Source organism: Mauremys reevesii, linkage group 2, assembly GCF_016161935.1.
Source record: "Mauremys reevesii isolate NIE-2019 linkage group 2, ASM1616193v1, whole genome shotgun sequence".
Lineage (NCBI taxonomy): Eukaryota > Metazoa > Chordata > Testudines > Geoemydidae > Mauremys > Mauremys reevesii.
The window spans coordinates 64,182,994-64,202,554 of NC_052624.1; the positions used below are offsets into that span (position 1 = coordinate 64,182,994).

Here is a 19,561-nt window from a genome sequence, read left to right on the forward strand (position 1 = left end):
AACACATGTAAATCCCAATGACTTTATTAGGAGTTCCATCCATATATCTTGAGGGTATAACAAAGTCAAACTAAGCCCTGACTTCAATGAAGTTGCAGTGACTTACACTGAGGTTGAATTTAACTCTGGATTCTTCACCAGGTAAGAATTTTTCCAGTTGATTTTACTGACAGCTCAAATAGGATGTATTTTTAAAACATCAAACTGGAAATCCACTTCAGATCCAATTCTGCACCAAACTCAGGATGGACAGACTTCTGAGCCCATGCAGTGACTACTGGCTTCCATCAGGGAAAAAACCTTTTGACATATTTGTAGAAAACTGATACAGAATAAATGTTAGAGATGTTTGAAAATCACAAGCACTATAAGCTATTTTCCACAAATTTGTGTAATTGTTATTTGAACGTGCAATCTCATATGGAAGAACCTTCAAATAAATGTACTCAAAGCAGTGTCATATCTCATTCTCATATGAATGTATATGTGGGTATTTAATCTGTGATCCATTGCAACTTTCTTTTAGAGAAAATAAAAGCATTACACACAAATATATATTAATGTAACATTAATTTTAAATGCACAAATATTAGGAAATTAAGTGTATAGTTTCCTAATGTAACTCAGCCTGCCCTTCCCCCCATGCATATGAAATATTCTGTACAACTGTATGTCAGTGGTTCTCCAATTACGGTTCACAGGCTGCAATGAGGCGATACGTGGCTTGGTTTATAGCATGACTTCCCAACGTGGGGGTGCAAACAGATTCAAACGGGAAGGGATTATCATGACCACCTTCCCTTTATTTATGTCTAGTTGGGAGTGACATCCCAAAATGTTTTCCTGATTTAACATGGCTCACAATATGGGAAAAGATTGAGAATCACAGGTTTATAGAATAATATCAAAATGAGAATCCATTATAACACAGATTAAGATTATAACAAGAGTATACTATGTATTTTTCAGTTTGAGATATGGTGTGCTGTATATGATTTTATCACATACATGTCAATGTGTATGGTTATGGAAACCATACCCTGGAACTTTCTGTTTTGCAATTTAAATCTCACCTATAACACTGTATTAATGAAGTTAGATTTAACTTAAAATTGAGTGCCAAATTTTAAAGTTTATTACTTCATCAAAATTTCAACTTTTTTTTTCAAATGTTTGGGTCTGCTTATTAAAGAAGTCATAAAATGGAACAGCATGTGTGTTTCATCATTATACAGCAGCATGCTGATTACTTACATTTTTACTGAATCACAGCAAATCTAATTATTTACACCTTCTTTAGACTATAATCCTCTTTCAGATTAAAACAAATCAGGAGTCACTAACCTGTCAAATTTCTACTTTGAAGAAAATTATATTTCTGACAGCTTAATTTACGTTGTTAATAAAACACAGCAAAGCAGTTACACAGAAGGGGTTGCCTAAAAGTCACTGTAAAACCCGTTAAATGGGACAACAAAAATAAGGTCTGATACCACAGTGTACTTGTAGCTGTGTCAGTCCCAAGATATTAGCAAGACAAGATGGATGAGGTAATATCTTTTATTCCACCAACATCTGCGGGTGAGGAAGACAAACTTTCCAGTTCTGCAGAAGCACGAAAGCTTGTATTTCTCACCAACAGAAGTTGGTCCAATAAAACATAGTACCTCACCCACCTTTTTTTTTCTTGTAATGCATCAATTGTATTACTTTCTAGACAGCAATTAAAAAAAAAGATTTGCTAAACTATTTTTTTTTAAAACAAAGCTAATTCTAAGAAAAATCCATGTACAGAAGGTAGGCCTCATGTTTTATCTTTTGCTCATATATTAACTGAAAGATTTAAAAAAAAACTTTGTCATAGTGTTAACTTTTGGATTTGCATAGAGACGCCGGGGTCATTCCTCACACATTCATACCTGCACGTAACTGCGAACTGCTGTGCGGATACAAACCCAGGGGCACCCTCCCGGAGGCAACAGACTGACGAGTCATCACCCCACCTCCTGCTGCATAATGCACTGGGCATAATCCCTGCCCCCACTCCCCACGGAGCGAGCACAGGGCGGCTTTTCCCGAAGAATTATTCGGGACCGCGGCATCCCAGGCAGGGGACTTGTTGAAAGCGCTTGTCTGATCAACACGGTGTGGGGAGGGGGAGCGAGCTATCCTACAGGTGATGATCAGACAGGCGCAGCGCCCAGCCCCATGCCCCGCCGGCGGGACCCCGCTCAGAGGCCTGGCCGCGGCTCACCAGCAAATGGCAGCAGCAGCAGCAGAGCGCCGCGGAATCCCCGCCCGCCGGCGCTGCACCGAGGGGTTCCTCCTTCCCCGCTGCCGGAGCCGCACGGCGTCTCCTGACCCCAGACGCGGCACCAGCCGCACGCAGACCTCGCCCCTGCAGCAGCCGCCGCCGCCGCTTAACCTCCACCCCCGCCCGCCCGCCGGCGGGGCCCTGTTCCACGCCCACCCCAGCCGCCGGCCTCCCCGACACCCTTCCTCCCCGGAGAGGCGCCTTCAGGGCAGCCAGGCTGCAGCGGGCAGGCAGCGCCCGATCCTCCCCACCACACCTAGCAACAGCGCTGACAGGACGCAGCAGCGGCGGCGAGAAGGAAGCGGAATGGCTGCCGCGGTTCGCTCGCTCCCTCCCTCCCCGGAGCCCTGACAGCCAGAGCCGGGGCGGAAGCAGCAGGCGGCGCGGCGTGCCGTGCCCGTCCTCCTCTCCCCCCTCCCCGCGCCTCCTCCGGCTCTCTCCGCGCTGCCTCCTGCCAAGGCAAACTCACTCCCCGCTGCAGCGGCGCCCAGCTTGCCACCCCCACCCCCGCCGTGCCCACTTGTGCAGCCGCCCCAGCCCCCCGCGCCGCCTCCCCCAGCACTCCGCCCCACGCCTTGCCATGCCGCCTCCTGCACCTCACGCCGCCCCGCGCCCCGAACACGCCCATGCCCAGTATGCAGCCACCCCGGCACCTTCTCCCCCCCCCGTGCCCGTGCCCGTGCCCGTGCCCGGCATGCAGCCCCACGCCCCTTGCACATGCACCCCGCTCCCCAGCGCTGCGGGGGGGTCCCCCTCCCGGCCACTCACCGATGTGGTTGTCCTCAATGTGCTCGATGAGCTCAGCCAGGCTTGGGAAGTGGAGCCCGCAGCCCCCGAACCTGCAGGTATTGGAGAAGAAGGAGGCGGCGGCGATGCCTGTCATGGTGTTACATTGAGATCCCCCTGCGGTGCCTGCTCTGCCAGGGCCGCCGGCGGCAGGGCGGAGAGAGGCGGGGGAAAGGGGGAACGGGACAGAGAGAGATGGAGAGAGAGAGCGAGAGAGGGTGGGGGCGGGGAGGAGGAGGTGGCCGCGGCGGCAGCAGCAGCGTCGGGAGCGGCGGAGGGGAGGGACGGGCTGGGTGGGGGGAGATGAGGCAGCCGCAGCTGGGAGGAGGGACCAGTGCTGCACTGTAACAGCTGTGCTACCCCAGCAGCCACCGCCTCCTCCTCCAGCAGCAGGATCAAGGGACCCAGGCTACACTCATCACCTTCTCAGGGGGAGACTTAACAGCAGTTCACATAGATACTTCAGTGCTCAAAGGCTGTGTTACACAACAGAGTGGTGTGACTGCCAGTGTGAAGTTTGGAGGGGGGGGGAAATGTTACATTTGTTTGTAACTTTATTTAACTTTTTCCAGTAACACATTGAGTGTGGGGAATTAAAAAAGAGCTAGTTTTTGTTTACCCCATAAAACCAATTTGTGAGTGGGACCACCCCTTATACATTAAAAACACTGTTTTATATATTTAACACCATTTATAAATGCTGGAGGCAAACCGGGGCTTGGGGTGGAGGCCGACAGCTCGTGACCCCCAATGTAATAACCTTGCGACTCCCTGAGGGGTCATGACCCCCCAATTTGACAACCCCTGGAATGGTATCTTACACCATAATTAGCTGCATTTAAATCAGTGGGACTACGTGTGGAATAGGCTGTGACACCTTATTTTTACTAACAGTAGCATTATCTGGTTCACACAGGGGGACCCACGGTACAGGAGTTCACCAAGTGGTATAAAACAGTAGTTTTCAACCAGGGGTACACATACCCCTGGGGTACGCAGTGGTCTTCCAGGAGGTACATCAACTCATCTAGATATTTGCCTAGTTTTACAATGGGCTACATAAAAAGCACTAGTGAAGTCAATACAAATTAAACTTTCATACAATTACTTGTTTATAGTGCTCTATATACTAAACACTGAAATGTAAGTACAATATTTATATTCCAATTGATTTATTTTATAATTATATGGTAAAAGTGAGCAAGTAAACAATTTTTCAGTAATAGTGTGCTGTGACACTTTTGTATTTTTATGTCTGATTTTGTAAGCAAGTAGTTTTTAAGTGAGGTGAAACTTGGGGCTACGCAAGACAAATCAGACTCCTGAAAGGGGTACAGTAGTCTGAAAAGGTTGAGAGCCACCGGTCTAAGCAGTGCATTCACCTAAAGCTCATACAGTCCCCATTGACTTTACTGAATGTCAGCACCTACAAGGTAGTGAGCACCCTCAACCCCATCTCATTGGAGTTGAGAGTTCTCAGCTACTTGCAGAATCAAGCCTTTAGGCCCTGATCCTACAGACACAGGTGCTTGACTGTACTACTGTAAGTAACCCATTGAAATCAATGAGGCTATTCAAATTAATAACTTTAAGCACATGCATAACTATTTAGAGGATTGGAATATGAAGTAGCAGAAGGTCTAATTGGCACAGAATTTGGCTCTGTCTCTCTGTAGGATAGATCTTTGCAGCATAAGGACATGATTCTGCTAATCTTTGCATGTTGAACTCTTGTGTTGATAGGAGTTGAGTAGGAGAGCAAGAAATCAGGATTGTGCTGTGGTGTAAAACTGATAGAACTGGAGAAGGAAATTAACATAAAACTACAAAACTCACTCTCAAAACCTATTTTGACTTTTTTGTCTCCAGAAAGCTAGTCACTGGAGAGGCTGACTGATTAATTGATTTGAATGAAGTTCTCCTGAGGCTCAAATTCATAGACAGCTTTATTTAAAATTAAAAGGAAAAAAAGAGCAAGAGCTCTCCTGTCAGGTGGGTTCTTTAAAGTTTTTTTTTATAATTATCCCATCCTTGCTATATTGCATATTATGCTAAAATTATGGTAATAGTTCAAGCAAAACCAGTGCTGCAAAAAAATAAAAATACTGGCTTAAGATCCTAATCATGCAGATACTTATGCATGTGCTTAACTCTATGCCTAAAGTTAAGCACGTGCATAAGGGTCTGCAGAATCAGATTCTGATTTATTAACTATATTGCCCTCTCAGCTACTCCCATCATTGCTGAAGGGGTCATTGCCTAAAGAGTAGCAAAGCTTTCAAGGCAGCAAAATGGTTAGTGACTGCAGGCATGGAGGGTATGCCTGTTTGCTTAGAGCAGCAGAAATCTTGGAGCCATCTCTGACTACCTATGCACTTGAGACCCTAAAACCTCTTGAAAAGAACAAGAGTACTTGTGACACCTTAGAGACTAAGGGCTTGGCTACACTTACAAATTTGCAGCGCTGCAGCAGGGTGTGAAAACACACCCTCTCCAGCGCTGCAAATTGCGGCGCTGCAAAGCGCCAGTGTGGTCAAAGCCCCAGCGCTGGGAGCGCGGCTCCCAGCGCTGTACATTATTCCCCACACGGAGGTGGAGTACGGACAGCGCTGGGAGAGCTTTCTCCCAGCGCTGGCGCTTTGACTACACTTAGCGCTTCAAAGCGCTGCCGCGGCAGCGCTTTGAAGTGTAAGTGTAGCCAAAGCCTAACAAATTTATTTGAGCATAAGCTTTCGTGGGCCACAGCCCACTTCATCTGATGCATAGAATGGAACATATAGTAAGAAGATATATATACATACAGAGAACATGAAAAAGCGGAAGTAGCCATACCAACTGTAAAAGGCTAATTAATTAAGATGAGCTATTACCAGCAGGAGAAAAAAAAACTTTTGTAGTGGTAATCAAGATGGCCCATTTTAGACAGTTGACAAGAAGGTGTGAGGATACTTAACGTGGGGAAATAAATTCAGTATGTGTAATGACCCAGCCATTCCCAGTCTCTAGTCAAACCCAAGTTAATGGTATCTGGTTTGCATATTAATTCAAGCTCAGCAGTTTCTCGTTGGAGTCTGTTTTTGAAGCTTTTCTGTTGCAAAATTGCCACCTTTAAGTCTGTTACTGAGTGACCAGAGAGGTTGAAGTGTTCTTCTACTGGTTTTCGAATGTTATGATTCCTGATGTCAGGTTTGTGTCCATTTATTCTTTTGCGTAGAGACTGTCTGGTTTGGCCAATGTACATGGCAGAGGGGCATTGCTGGCACATGATGGCATATATCACATTGGTAGATGTGCAGGTGAATGAGCCCCTGATGGCGTGGCTAATGTGATTAGGTCCTATGATGATCCTATTTGTTATTCAAATGACACCAGCATATTTATTTAAATGACACCATCATTATGCTCAAATAAATTTGTTAGTCTCTAAGGTGCCACAAGTACTCTTGTTCTTTTTGCGGATACAGACTAACATGGCTGCTACTCTAAAACCTCATGGTGACAAAATAACCTGCATCTTTGTTCACAGATCAGTTTCCCAATTTTCATATAAATTAACACTGATTTTCCCAATATATTGCATAACTTCCAATCAAAAAAATTGTTCCTAGGGTATATATTTACTTTACTTAATTGTACATTAAAAAATGCACAAAATTTATTTTCCAAAGATACAGATTTAAGGAAAGCCTGCCTTCACTTCAACACTATAAGGCATCCATATTAAAGTTAGAATTCTCTTGAGTAACACACAGGTTCCTGATATCTAAAACCTATCATTTGGTCTGTTTGTGTCAAGCATATTCATTTCACAGGTCACTACTCTCTTTCTTTAAATCTGTCCTCAAGGCCCGCATCTTCCATTATCCTTACAAGAAAATTAGTCAACTAATAATTGGCCAAGACAAAGGGCAGTTTGGGAGACAGCTGATCCTAATTAAGACCCCAATCCTGCAAACATTGATGCAGATGCTTAATTTTGCTACTAAATTTTATAGGATTACTCATGGCAAATTTTTGTAGGCTTGGGACTTAGAACAACAGACAGGTGCAGGAGAAAAATACTTTAAGCATTTCTCTTAGTAATAGGTCTCTAATCTGTACAATCAGATCCTAGCCCTATGCAGAGCTCTATTAAAATCAGTAGAGCTCTGTGTGGGTGCAGGGGTCCACAGCTCAGTTTGCAGCCTCGCAACCTTAAATATTAACCTTTACAGACTGGGGACTGGATCTTTGTATGGACAGTGTCTAGCACATTGTGAGTGCTACAGTAATATAATAAAATTGTACAGAGAAGCAGGAGTCCAATACTCAATAGAATGAGCATTGTGTACATGAATTACGTAAGGGGCTGATCCTGCATCATTAAAGTCAATGGGAGCTGCCCCATATGTTCAATGGATGCAGGATCAAGCCCACAGTGAAACAAACCAGTAAATATCACTACTCTGTCAACACTTTCCTATAGCTGCTTTCTACAACTCGTCTACTATCACTGAAAAATAAATAAAAATAAAGATGTAGGTGCTTACTAAATTCTCTGGATTTCTGGGACTCCATGAGCTGGTGAGAACACAGTTCCCACAGAAGTCAACAGGAGCTGGAAGTGCTGAGCGCACTTTTTAGGAGCCACTCAGTATCCCACAATGATCCAGGTAATGCCTTTGACTAAGGCTTTGTCTACACTGGAACTTTGTTGGTAAAACTTTTGTTGTTCAGGGGTGTTAAAAAAAACACACGCACCCCAAACAACAAAAGTTTTACCGATGAAAAGTACCGATGTGAGCAGCGCTTTGTCAGCGAGAGAACGCTCCTGCCGACAAAGCTGCTGCTTGTTGGGAGTGGAAGCTCTCTCCCACTGACAAACAGCAGCTACACTGCGCGCCTTTTAGTGGCACGGCTGTAGCCGCACAGCTGTGGCACTAAAAGGGTAGTGTAGACAAAGCCTAAGTCACTCCTCCCTAGTATTTTAGGGCCTGATTTAGCGGGTGTTAAGTAGGCTTAACTTCTGATGATTTCACTGCAAGTTGAGGCAGTTCATCGGGTCAGGCCCATGATTAGTAACAGACTCCTATGATCTATTCTAGACACTTTTTCAGACCCATCTTCTTACTACTTTTCTTTTCAGAGAATCTGTTTTTTGTTCCCAAATTAACTAAGGGCCTGCTCCCGTAGATTTCAGTGGTGCAGGATCAGGCCCTATATGCCAAAACTACTCCTTGTGTTTCTCTGTTCATGTTTGTCTGCCACAAATGTCCCTCAGCTTACTCCCCCCCCCCCCCTTCTCCAGTTTTGGCATCCAGTTACCTTTCTTTCTGGTGCATAAGAGAAACGCATCATGCTGCCCTTGTGATAAACAGCTCTTGTAGAAAGAACTTTATGCCACTCGATCTTAAACCAAACTTCGCACCTGTTGATAATCTGTACATTATTCCCTGATAACCAGAAACTTCTATGCTTAAACTCTGTACTGTTCACTTTTTTTAAACATCATCTTAATAAAATGTTTAGAACTTTCAGAGTCAATTTCCCCACACTATATGTATGCCCCTTCCCATTCAGGCTTTTCAAAGCATTCTACACAGAGAATGATACTTGCCTATCTCCATTTTCCAGCTTGGAAAACTAAAACAGAAGGTAGTAAGGACTCATTTCAGTGGGAGTTATCTGTGGGGGAAGTATGTAAACAAAATCAGGCCTGAAAGTAATGCGCAGTTTGAAATACAATCCAGCTTTGCCTATACCTAATTTATGCTATAACCAGTAGATAAAAGTGCCTCCTTTATTAGGGCTCTACACTTGCAAAATACTTTTCACCCTCTCAAGCCACCAAATTTTTCTCTCCACTGTCCTCTGATTTTAAAAAGAATGTCTTATTATTTGTTGGTAACATTATCTGTATTACTATTCTGAACTGTGTTTATGACTGACGAATGTGGCCATACTTTCTATACCCACTAAAATGATACATTTCAATCATTTATATCATGAAGGCTTTATCTTAAAAAAATAGATGTGATTAATACTTTTGAGGAGTGCTGGAAGATGAGGAATGGGAATTTACATTCTCTATCCACAGAAAAGGTGGAGTATGCAGAAGTGGTGCAACCTCTCACACCGCCAGCGAATGTCTCAATCTTTTTCTGGAATAACACTCCAGCAGTCCTCCCACAATAGTACTGAGTTGCACATTGTCAACAAAGTTTGGTCCTGTCCTAGAGAGTAATATTCAGGTACTGACTATACCAGTTGTTTTGAGTTTCTCAATTTTAAGCTCTTTGGGGCTGGTACCATATCTTCCTATATGTTTGCAGTCCCCAGCACAATGGGCTCCCAATCCTGATGGGAACTGAGGCAAAACCTTAATACACACAGTAATCAAGTGCCACTGTGCGTTAGTGTTGGTCTTAAAACTGAACTGCAATGAGTTAAACATTTTATACAAAAGTGGTGAAAATGACAAATTACTAATGAAACAATGTAATTAATTTTATCTAGTGTCCTTGTATAAACATAACATAAGAACATAACAACAGCAATACGGGGTCAGACCAAAGGTCCATCTAGCCCAGTATCCTGTCTTCAGACAGTGGCCAGTACCAGGTGCTGCAGATGGAATTAACAGAACAGGTAATCGTGATCCATCCTCTGTTGCCCATTCCCAGCTTTTGGCAAACAGAGGCTAGGGACACCATCCCTGCCCATCTGGCTAATAGCCATTAGCTATAAAGAAGTTCCAAATGGTTTACAGAGAGGTGGAATAGAGAGAAGATGCTTTACACAATTGATTACTGTGAAGCACTCACCAGCAGTGCTTCCTAGTGGTCAGGCCAGGATGTGGCAGGTTCTCTTCCTATCCTGCAGAGGGCAGAACTGGGCGGGAAGGGGCAGGGCAGAGCGGGGGTGGGAAGAAGGGCAGGGGTGGGGCACTGGGGGAAGAAGTGGAGTGGGGACGGGAGCACCCCCCAGTAGATTAGAAACTCGGCGCCTATGGTATAGCCCCAGCATGTAGCTGTCTGTTCTTTTTGCAACTCAGCCCTCCAGCCAGATCACACATTTGTGTCTGCCTTTCAGGGGAGACATAAAGAGTTAAATAATGTGCAAGTCTTCAGAAGTCATCAAGGGCTTCCAGGCTCCCCGCTTGGGTCAGGATCTTCGGGTCTGCACCCTTAATGCCTTCAGGATCTTCCCCAACTAAGTTCCCTGTTGAAGTATAGACTTCTGTCATTGTCCACACTTTAGGGGCCCAACCTCTTAATTGGGTGCCAATCCAGGGCCCAGTGGTGGACAGCAAAGATCTGTACTGTGGAGTGTTATGCAGCGACCTTCCTGGATCACTTCCTACCGGTGTCCCCCCAGCATAAAGTAAAGCATTGAATACAAAATTAAAGCTTCTGACCTTCACCAGTCCCTCCTTTGCAGGCTTGGTCAGGTCAATATCTCCAAGCCTCAGGCAGCAAGAGCTCCTGGGGTGCTCCTTGCCCAGAGCTCAGGTCAGCTTCCTTCCACTGCCTGCCTCTGAGCTGTTCTATTTCCCTGTTTAAGCTCCACCTCCAGCTTGTGTAGGCTTTACAGGTGAGGCTACCTGGGCCCAGAGATGCTTTTTAACCCTTTCTTCTCCCGTGTGGGGTTTGTATGCCCCATCACATACCCTCCGCCTCAAAACAGGATCCAGGATTGTGTCTTCTGCTCTCCTTTGGGGGAGGGAAGGGGGGAGGGCGGAAGGAGGGGGAGAGAATCAGCATTTTGGTGGACTGTCCCAGCTCGGTGGAGTACCTGAAAACTATATAGCTGTAAGGAGAGATACCACTGCATAAAATTCTTGGGTCGACATCCTTCATGATGTTGAACCAGTGAAGAGGTGTGTGTTCAGTTACTAATGAGAAGGGGTTTGCCAACAAATAGCACCTTAAGACATCCACAGCCCATTTCACAGCTAATGGTTATTTTTCTGTGTCTGAATAGGCTTCCTCCTGGGGGAACAGTTTTCTACTTATATAGGGAATTGGGTGTTCCTCTTCCTCAGCCTCCTGGGAAAGGATTGTTCTACGTCCTTCAGCAGAGGCATATGTTTATAGCGTGAACCTTTTGGAAAAATTTGGGTGAAAACGTACCAGTTCCTGACACAGAGAGTCTTTTAGATTCCAAAATGCTCTGTCGCAGACTCCAGGCGAAATGATTTTCTTAGGACTGGTATCCTTCACAAGGAGGGGTGCTGCAATCATGGCAAAGTCTGGTCCAAAATGTCCATAATAGGTTGCTAGGCCTAAAAAGTGTCAGACCTCTTTTATTTTTGTCAGGATGGGCCAAGTTGCTAAGGCCTGTAGTTTGCCAGTGGTCATAACTTGCTCCTTCTTATGGTATAACTAAGATAAGTAACTTCCAGTTTGCCATCCTACTTGGGTTCACAGTGAATCCTGTACCCCTCAGAATCTGTAGGATGGAGGTAACATGTCATATGTGCTGTTCCAATTACAGCTGTAAATCACAGTGTCATCAGTATATACTGCAGCATATTGACCACGTAGTTACAGCACATGATCCATGTGCCATTGGAAAGTGGCTGCTGCCCCACAGAGGCAAAATGGCATAGCTCGCAATTGGTACAGAAGAAATGGAGTGGAGAAAGCTGTTTTTTTCTGAGACTCTGAGGTCAGGGATCTGCCAGTATGCCTTCCTGAGGTCTAGGGTGCAGATATACTTGGCAGCTCCCAGCCTTTCTAGTGAACTAATCTACTCTGGGCATAGGGTAGGTATCAAACTTTGATGATATAGTTACTTTTCTGAAATCAAAAAGAATAGGTCGTCCCATCTGGTTTCAGTACCAGCACAATGGGACTTCACTACCACTGCTCTAACATGGCTCATAGCTCCTCTTGGATGGTGTCCTACATCTTTCACGGGAGTGGCTGTGGGTTTTCAAGGACCCGTTTGTGATGGGTCCCCCCAGGGTGCATACCTTGTTGAGTCATAGTAGCCAGGCAGTCTGGAACATTCTCAGGAAGGCTTACCCAGGTGGGGAATAAGCTTCTCCTAAGGCCTATTAAAAGCGGCAAAGAGTTCTGTGGCACCTTATAGACTAACAAACGTATTGGAGCATGAGCTTTCGTGGGTGCATCCGACGAAGTGGGTATTCACCCACGAAAGCTCATGCTCCAATACGTTTGTTAGTCTATAAGGTGCCACAGAACTCTTTGCCGCTTTTACAGATCCAGACTAACACGCCTACCCCTCTGATACCTAAGGCCTATTGTTATTCCTAATGGCCCATTACCTTGAATAGGCCCTTGACAGCCAGCTATCTAGACTGGAAGCATTTTCCCTAGTGGGTGTCACCTAGTCAATATTCATAACTTCAGATACAAAAATATACATGTATACAAATAAGATAACCATATTCAGCAAATCATAACTTTTCCAGTGACACCTTACATGCCCCGTCTTGCACAAAGTGCATCATAATTGTGCCATAATCATATCATATAATAATACCACTATGAAGAATATGGGGTGTAGTGTCACACCATTGTTCTGGTTCTGTGGCTGTGTCACGATAAGCCAGGTTAGTGCATCTCGGAAAGGTTGAAAATACTGCAGGGAAGGATTCAATCTGCTGCTTCATTTGGGCTGTCTGTTCTGATTGAAGCTCTTCTCCCATTGGTATGGCTCAGGATTCTTGGGTTATGGGTGCTTGAGGGCATAGCCCAGGTTTGGGTGGATAGGGTATTATAAGGAGATCTTCTTGATCTTTCCAGGCTTTCAAAAGGTTAACGTCATACACTTATTTCGTTTTTCTTCCCTGTCTGTCAGATTTCATAGTTGGCCAATCCCACTTCTTTCATGACCTTGAACAGTCCCTGCCACCAGACCAATAATCTTTACTCTGAACTCAATAGCAATAATAGTACCTGGTAAACAGGTCTAAATTCTCATAGATGGTCCCTTGGTTACAGTCCTTTCTTAGTTCTATTGGGCTTTCAATATTTTTTCTTTTGAAAAGTCCCCTAACGTCTTACGCCTGTCTCACAACTGGAGTGCGTACTACTCCACGTTCATCACCTTTGGTCCTGGTTCCTCCTATGCTTCTCGGAGGAGGTCTAAAATCCCGTGAGATTTGTGCTCCTATATGGAAGGCAATGGGAGAGTCCCATGGATGCTTGTGGAACCTCTCTGATGGCAAACAACAGTGGTGGAAATAACTGGTCCCACTTGCAGGGGTTTGATGCTACAAATTTCCTCAGTATCTTTTTCAGCATCTGATTAAACTGCTCAACCAATCCATCCATTTAGGGGTGGTAAACTGATGTACTTAATGTCTTAACCCTTAACAAATCACCACAGCTCTTTCATCAAATGTGACACAAAGTTAGTTCCTTGATCAGTCAGGATCTCTTTTGGTATACTTGAGCAAATAATTTCATAAACTCGGCTATGCTGGTTGCCGAATTTATAGAGCAGAGGGGGATGGCTTTGGATACTGGGTTGTGTGATCTAGAACCGCCAGGATATGCTGGTACCCTGCCTCTTTTCTCCTGCAGTCCCACTAGATCCATCCCAGTTCTTTCAAATGGTATCCCCACTATAGGAACATGACTAAGGGGCTTTCAGGGTCTTCTTGGGTCCAGCCATTTGTCATGACACACAATAATCCTTGACTTCATGTGCACTCCCAGCCAATAGCTCCTGTTCATCACCTGTTTGAGTGTTTTATTCACCCCCAAGTGAATGCACATGGGGTCAAGTGAGTGAGCCATAACACTTCTCTTTGATGCTGTCCTGGCATGAGGAGCTGTATTGTCATCTCTTTGATTTGGTAGTCCTGTTCCAGCCGATATAACTGTTCTCTCCTAAATTCAAAATAGAGCCATTGTTTTAGCAGCTGAGTAGCCACTTCTTCGCCATTGGTCATAGCAACTTGATCAAAGACCCACCATAGCATCTGGTCATCTCTCTGTTCTCTTATGAAATCTTCATCTCTGGCTAGAAGCTCTACATCTAATGGGCATTTGGGCTCATTCTTTCGGATAGAGGGAGGGCCCCTTGTCCAGCAAGAGGTCCCTCTGTTTCACCTAATCCCACCAGTTACTTTCATCCCAGGCCTTGGGACAGGCTGTTCCGCTGGCCCCAGTATAGCTGCAGCCCGTTGTCTCAGAAGGAAATTGGTCAGCAGCTATGTAATTGTCCATCAGATTTACATCTTCTGTCAATATCTCGTGTCGATGCCTCACCACCCAATCTCTTCCCCCAGCTGGGAGGATCTGGGTAAACTGTTCTATTACTATTTGATCAGCCATCTGCACTCTGGCCCTCATCTCTGGTTGGAGCCAGTACCAGTAGCATACCTTGAGTTTCTGGCCACTACCCAGCACTGGGACCCCGGTGGATATCTGTGACTGCGGAAGCAATGACAATGTTTCTGTCACTATAGGGAACATGCCTGCAGGGGAGGGGATGGGATAATCCAAAATGTTGGCTTTGACACGAATATTGTCGTGTGTGGTGACCGAGTCAAGTCCCCTGTAGGCAGCCTGGGATGCTCTCATCAAGTATGGAGCCAGCAAAATAGCCCAATGTTTGGGCAACCATTGTGCTGAAGTTACTGCCCATTTGAATGTAACCAAAAATGCTTCAGGTTCATCCTCTGGCCCAATCTTTCTTAACTTCCCTGGTATTGTAGTGGCCAGGCTTGCTTTAGGTGCTCCTGTAGAAGGATTCGCTGCCACCCGCTGCAGATGTACTGGTGTCAATACCTGTTGAACAAGACACTGTTATTGTTCTTGTTGCTGTACAACCAGCTCTTGAACAAGCTCCTGCGGTTGTATTGCTTGTTGCTGCTGCTGGATGCCCATCTGCTGTAATAGTTGGTGCTGTGCTGTTGCTCCGCCTGTTGCTGCTGGTTATCTGTCACCCACTTCAACAGCTTCTCCATGTCTATTTTCTTGTTATTCCTGTCTAGTTGGTGAGGTAAGGTGTGTTTTTTGTTTTTTTTGCGTTTTTTTTAAACTAGATAATCCCCTATAGCAGAGGTGGGGTTAGTTTGTCCACATTCTGCATCAGTTGTGAAGGGAAATACTCACCATGCCTCCTAGTGGTCAGACCAGGATGTAACAAGCTGCCTTCTGCCCAGTCATTCCTCTTTCTCACTATAGCTCTGCATCATATGAGTCTGTCCTTTTTGTGACACAGCCCTCCAGCCAGGTCACACATTTAAGTCCATCTCTTTCAGGGTACATATAAATAGTCCAATAATGTGGAAATCTTCAGAAGTCAGTAAGGGCTTCAGGGCTTCCCCCTTGTGTCAGGGTCATAGGGTTGGGACCCTTACATGTTCAGGATCTTCCCCAACTAGATTCCCAGCGAAGGGATAAACTTTGGTCATTATTCCCTCTTTAGGGGCTGTTGGGGAGCCCAGGTCCACCCTCTCCACTTGATTGTAATCCAGGACCCGGAGGTAGGCTGTTGAGACCTGCACTTTGGGGTGCTGTGTAGCTGCCTGCCTGGATTGCCTCCTACCAGTGTTCCCTTTTCCCCCAGGGTAAAGTAAAGAACCAAACCACAAAATTAAAATTTCTGACTTTCAAAAGTCACCAGTCCCTCCTTTGCAGACTTTGTCAGGTCAGTGTCTCCAAGCCTCAGGAAGCAAGAGCTCCTGGACTACTCCTTCCCAAGAGCATAGGTCTGCTCCCTTCCACCATCTTCCTCCCTCTGACCTTCTGTGCTTCCCTTTTTAAGATCTGCTTCCAGCTTGTGCAGGCGTGACAGGGTGGGGCTACATGGATCCGGAACTACTCCGTAGCCCATTCTTCTCCCGTGTGAGGTTTGTATATCCTATCACAAATACCAAAGCTTTTATGTGGGCAAAAAAGGTTAAATGAGGTGCCATTTGGAGAGAAGAGTAGAGTGTAAGAAAAAGGTCCTGAAATTTAGAAGTGGTAATGAGGTAAAAATTAGAAATAATTACAGTGACCTGGAGAATGGAAGGATACACTACTAGAGGGAAAGGAAAGCTTGAAGAGAGTTGTGTGAGTCCTAAATTAAAGAGACAAAGGGGAGAGTGATAGAAGCAAGTCGTGGAGGTAGCAGATGGTAGGAAGGAGCAAGTACATACAGAGTTTTGGAAAGTCAGGAAGGAACAATTATCCAAATTTGGAGTAAGATAAACTCCAAATGGACATGACAGTACAGGATTGCTAGTAGATAATGCTATACATGAAGATGTAGAAGTATGTTACTTCTACATTGTTACACTATAAATAAATAAAACCCATACCTAACTAGCAAATGATCAGCATAGCATCTGGTGTGGCATGTATGGCTATGTGCTAAATTAGGCTCTGATCCTCCTATGATCTACTTGAAAACAATGAGGCTACTCATAGTAGTAAAGTAAAGTGTTTGCACGATCGGGGCTTTAACCCCAATGTTGCAACTTTTTCTGTTCAGGCAGTCTGCCTGCACGGAACAAGTTACAGGATAATTTAAAGTTGTGATATTGTTTAAATATTTCTTTCCTTAGTCATATGTCTATTGTGCATGTTGGAGAAAGTTTGGTGGCACAGTTTAGTGGAGACATAGTTCAAATCGTTTCTAAGGTTACAGATAATAACAAATAATACTGAAAATAATTTTTTGCAGTGCACCTCACAAAACCACTGCATAATTTAGCAATGCTGGCAATTTCTACTGGTTCCAGCCTGCAATAACAGGGTTGCTGCAAATCAGTAATGAGGTGTGTTGGCAAAGCTGTGTAGAAGGCTTACCGAATCCAGCTCATACTGAGCTGGATCCTATGTCAGTGGAAGCCTTTCCATTGACTCAATGGGAATTGGATCAGGTCCTCCAGGGTACATGTGGCTGAAGTCAGTGCTATTCTTCCCAGATTTCATGGGTACCTTGTACTAAATTCATTCAGAAACTTTTTTAAGTATGTGCATAAACAGTCATTTCATTTTTCATGGTAACTTGCTTCATGGAAAACATTTTCCATGCTTCACACCATTTTGCACTAATTCAGTATGATTATACTAGTTTCACATCAGTTGATTAAAAAACTTTCAGCACATACAGTTGCATTCTGTCTGTGAAGAAGAATATTAATGATTTCCAAATTAAATGTTTTCTCAATTTTTATCTAATACAGTAAATAATTTGGCTTCTGTTTCATTTAATAGTTTATATGTACAAATATGTGAAGGAATATGTGCAGATTGGAACAGATTTCACTTTTCAGCACTAAAGAATTTGTGAGAGAGCCTCCATTTCAGTGGTTTTATTTCCAGGGGATGTGAGATTTCTTACTGGAAAATCTTAGCTAATATAAAAAATATAACAAATTAATGTTTACACTAAGCCAGCTTGACTATATCTGTTATGCACTTCATCTGATCCTTCTTAAACAAATATATACTCACCTTTAGTCTTGTATAACACTTTCATCTGAGAAACCCAAAGGCCTATATCCTCACATGTATTCAGATATCTAACTACCACTGGAGTTAGGCACAGGAATACCTTTGAGGATCTAGGCCAAAGTGCTCTACAAAGGTGAATAGGTATTAATCCCATTTTATAGTTCTGTATGTAAATGAGATACTCAGAGATAAAGTGGCTTGCAGATAGTGAGTTAGAAGATGATTTTGGACTAGTGTTCCCAGTGTCTTCTCTAATCATGAGACCATAATGCAGGGTCATGGTGACGTGGTTAGCCAAAAGAGAAAAGCTCAAAAGGTTTGTGATGCAGTCCAAATCTTGAAATGTACATTTAGTAGAGGTGAAAGGAATTAAATTTGTTTTGCAAAGTATTTTGAAAATTTTACCTCCTTTTCTTTCACCTATTTTTGTTATTTCATCTGTATCAGAATGCCACCCAAATGGTTCATTGTGCAGATTAATTTAATTTCAGTGCAAGCAAAAATAGTTTGGTTGCTATTTCGGAAGCTCTTTTGCTAGGTTGAGGAGCACAAGGCAAGAAAAAGGAAAAATCAAAGGAGAAAATCATAGGAGAGGGGAGCATAGACAGGGCTGGCAAGACATGTGAACCCATTTCAAAGTTTGAAGGGGATAAGACCTAAAACCTCAATTCTGTAATTGATTCTGCATAGGCAAACCCGCGTGTAGCCTACAGCAGGGCTTGGTACAGGTTTAAAGCTCTGCCATGTGGATCCCATTGCAGGATTGAGACACATTTGACTGAACAGATTTCCATCTCATGTAGTTATCTTCTAATGAACAGGCACACTAAATCTGTACTGTCCCTTCATTAGCTTCACATCTTCATGTCTCACTACTAAACAGTCATTTTAAGTCTATTTTTGTAAAGTTTAAAATTCTTTATTTAGGAAAAAATAAATGTCTTCTTCAATGGATTGCGTTTTATCTCATTTAGGTTTGGTAAGTCTCCTAGCTGCTTAGACTTCTTGGGTGCTAGGAGAAGGCCTTTGACTGCAGTAACTGAACGTTATAATCATTTACGAGTAGTATTGTAGTTGCAATGTAGTAGTTGACTGTAATAACTTAAATGTAGTGACTTGCCTGCGGCTAGACTTCCACCATTGTTTCACTGTTCTGGGTTGCTGAAGTCTGATAATATCCTAATGCTCCTTGGAAGTCAAAAGGCCTGTGTTTGAAGCACTCTGCCGTTGCTCCCCTGATGCTTAGAGGGTGACAAACCCTTTGCTCCTGACATAGTGTACTCTCAAATAGCAAGGAAATCCTAGTATGAGCATTTATAGCTTTCTATAAACTGGAATATAAATGCTTGCTTCAGAAGCACATGTGCTAGAACTGGAACAACACAGAAGATTATCATGACCCTTGCACAAGGATGATATAAATTTGTGAAGCAGTTTAAAGAGAAAATATTATTACAGTAGTGGATATTATAATATTACAGTTATACTTGGAAATGGTTTGGGGTTTTTTTGGTTACATGTCTAAGAAAAAAGAAGAGAGTAATTGCAACAATAAAAAGGAATGTTAGGCAATACCGCCATCGAAACAGGAAAAAAATATTAATTAAAAAAATACTGTTTCGTCTTTGCTGTCTGCCATTGAATGTTGGCTGTATATGAGGCCTCTCATGAGTCAAAAGGCAGCAGCAGAGACATGTTACTGCTGCAAAGTCATTATATAAGTAAAACACATTTATGCAATTTGTGTCATGGGAATCCTATTTTAATTTATACTGCTGAATTAGTTTTCTCTTGGCACTGTATAGCATAGCTTCAGGGTGCAATGGAAGAACAAAATACTAAGTTGGACAAGCACTGTATCCCCCAACAGTTCCAGATGACTCAAAACAATAGATCAAAACTATTTAGCTGAAGTTTTTGAGAGACTGTGCATGTTCAGAAAAATTAAATTTCAGATAAGCAGGAGATCAAACCCTGCAATGCATTGATTTGGGGGGAAATTACTATATCCAGTTACCTGTGGTTCAGAATAAAGAAATCTGGCTATTTGGTT

General features: G+C 43.7%; 1 protein-coding gene and 1 non-coding gene across 3 annotated transcripts in view; one reads left to right on the forward strand and one right to left on the reverse strand.

Moving 5' to 3' along the window:
• JAZF1 (JAZF zinc finger 1) overlaps positions 1–3,340 on the reverse strand; it is a 265,569-nt gene extending 262,229 nt beyond the window's left edge. The window contains exon 1 of one of the 2 annotated variants that reach the window (XM_039521096.1): positions 3,083–3,340. In XM_039521096.1, coding sequence (XP_039377030.1) covers positions 3,083–3,197 — 115 coding nt within the window. In that variant the 5' untranslated portion in view covers positions 3,198–3,340. Of the gene's footprint in view, positions 1–1,919; positions 2,060–3,082 lie in introns of those variants that run through there. The other variant, XM_039521097.1, reaches the window with a different exon arrangement.
• A 15,514-nt stretch (positions 3,341–18,854) lies between these two features.
• On the forward strand, positions 18,855–18,962 carry LOC120399719. Its single transcript, XR_005595318.1, has one exon. It is a non-coding gene; the product is annotated as a U6 spliceosomal RNA (small nuclear RNA).
• The last annotated feature ends 599 nt before the right edge of the window (positions 18,963–19,561 follow it).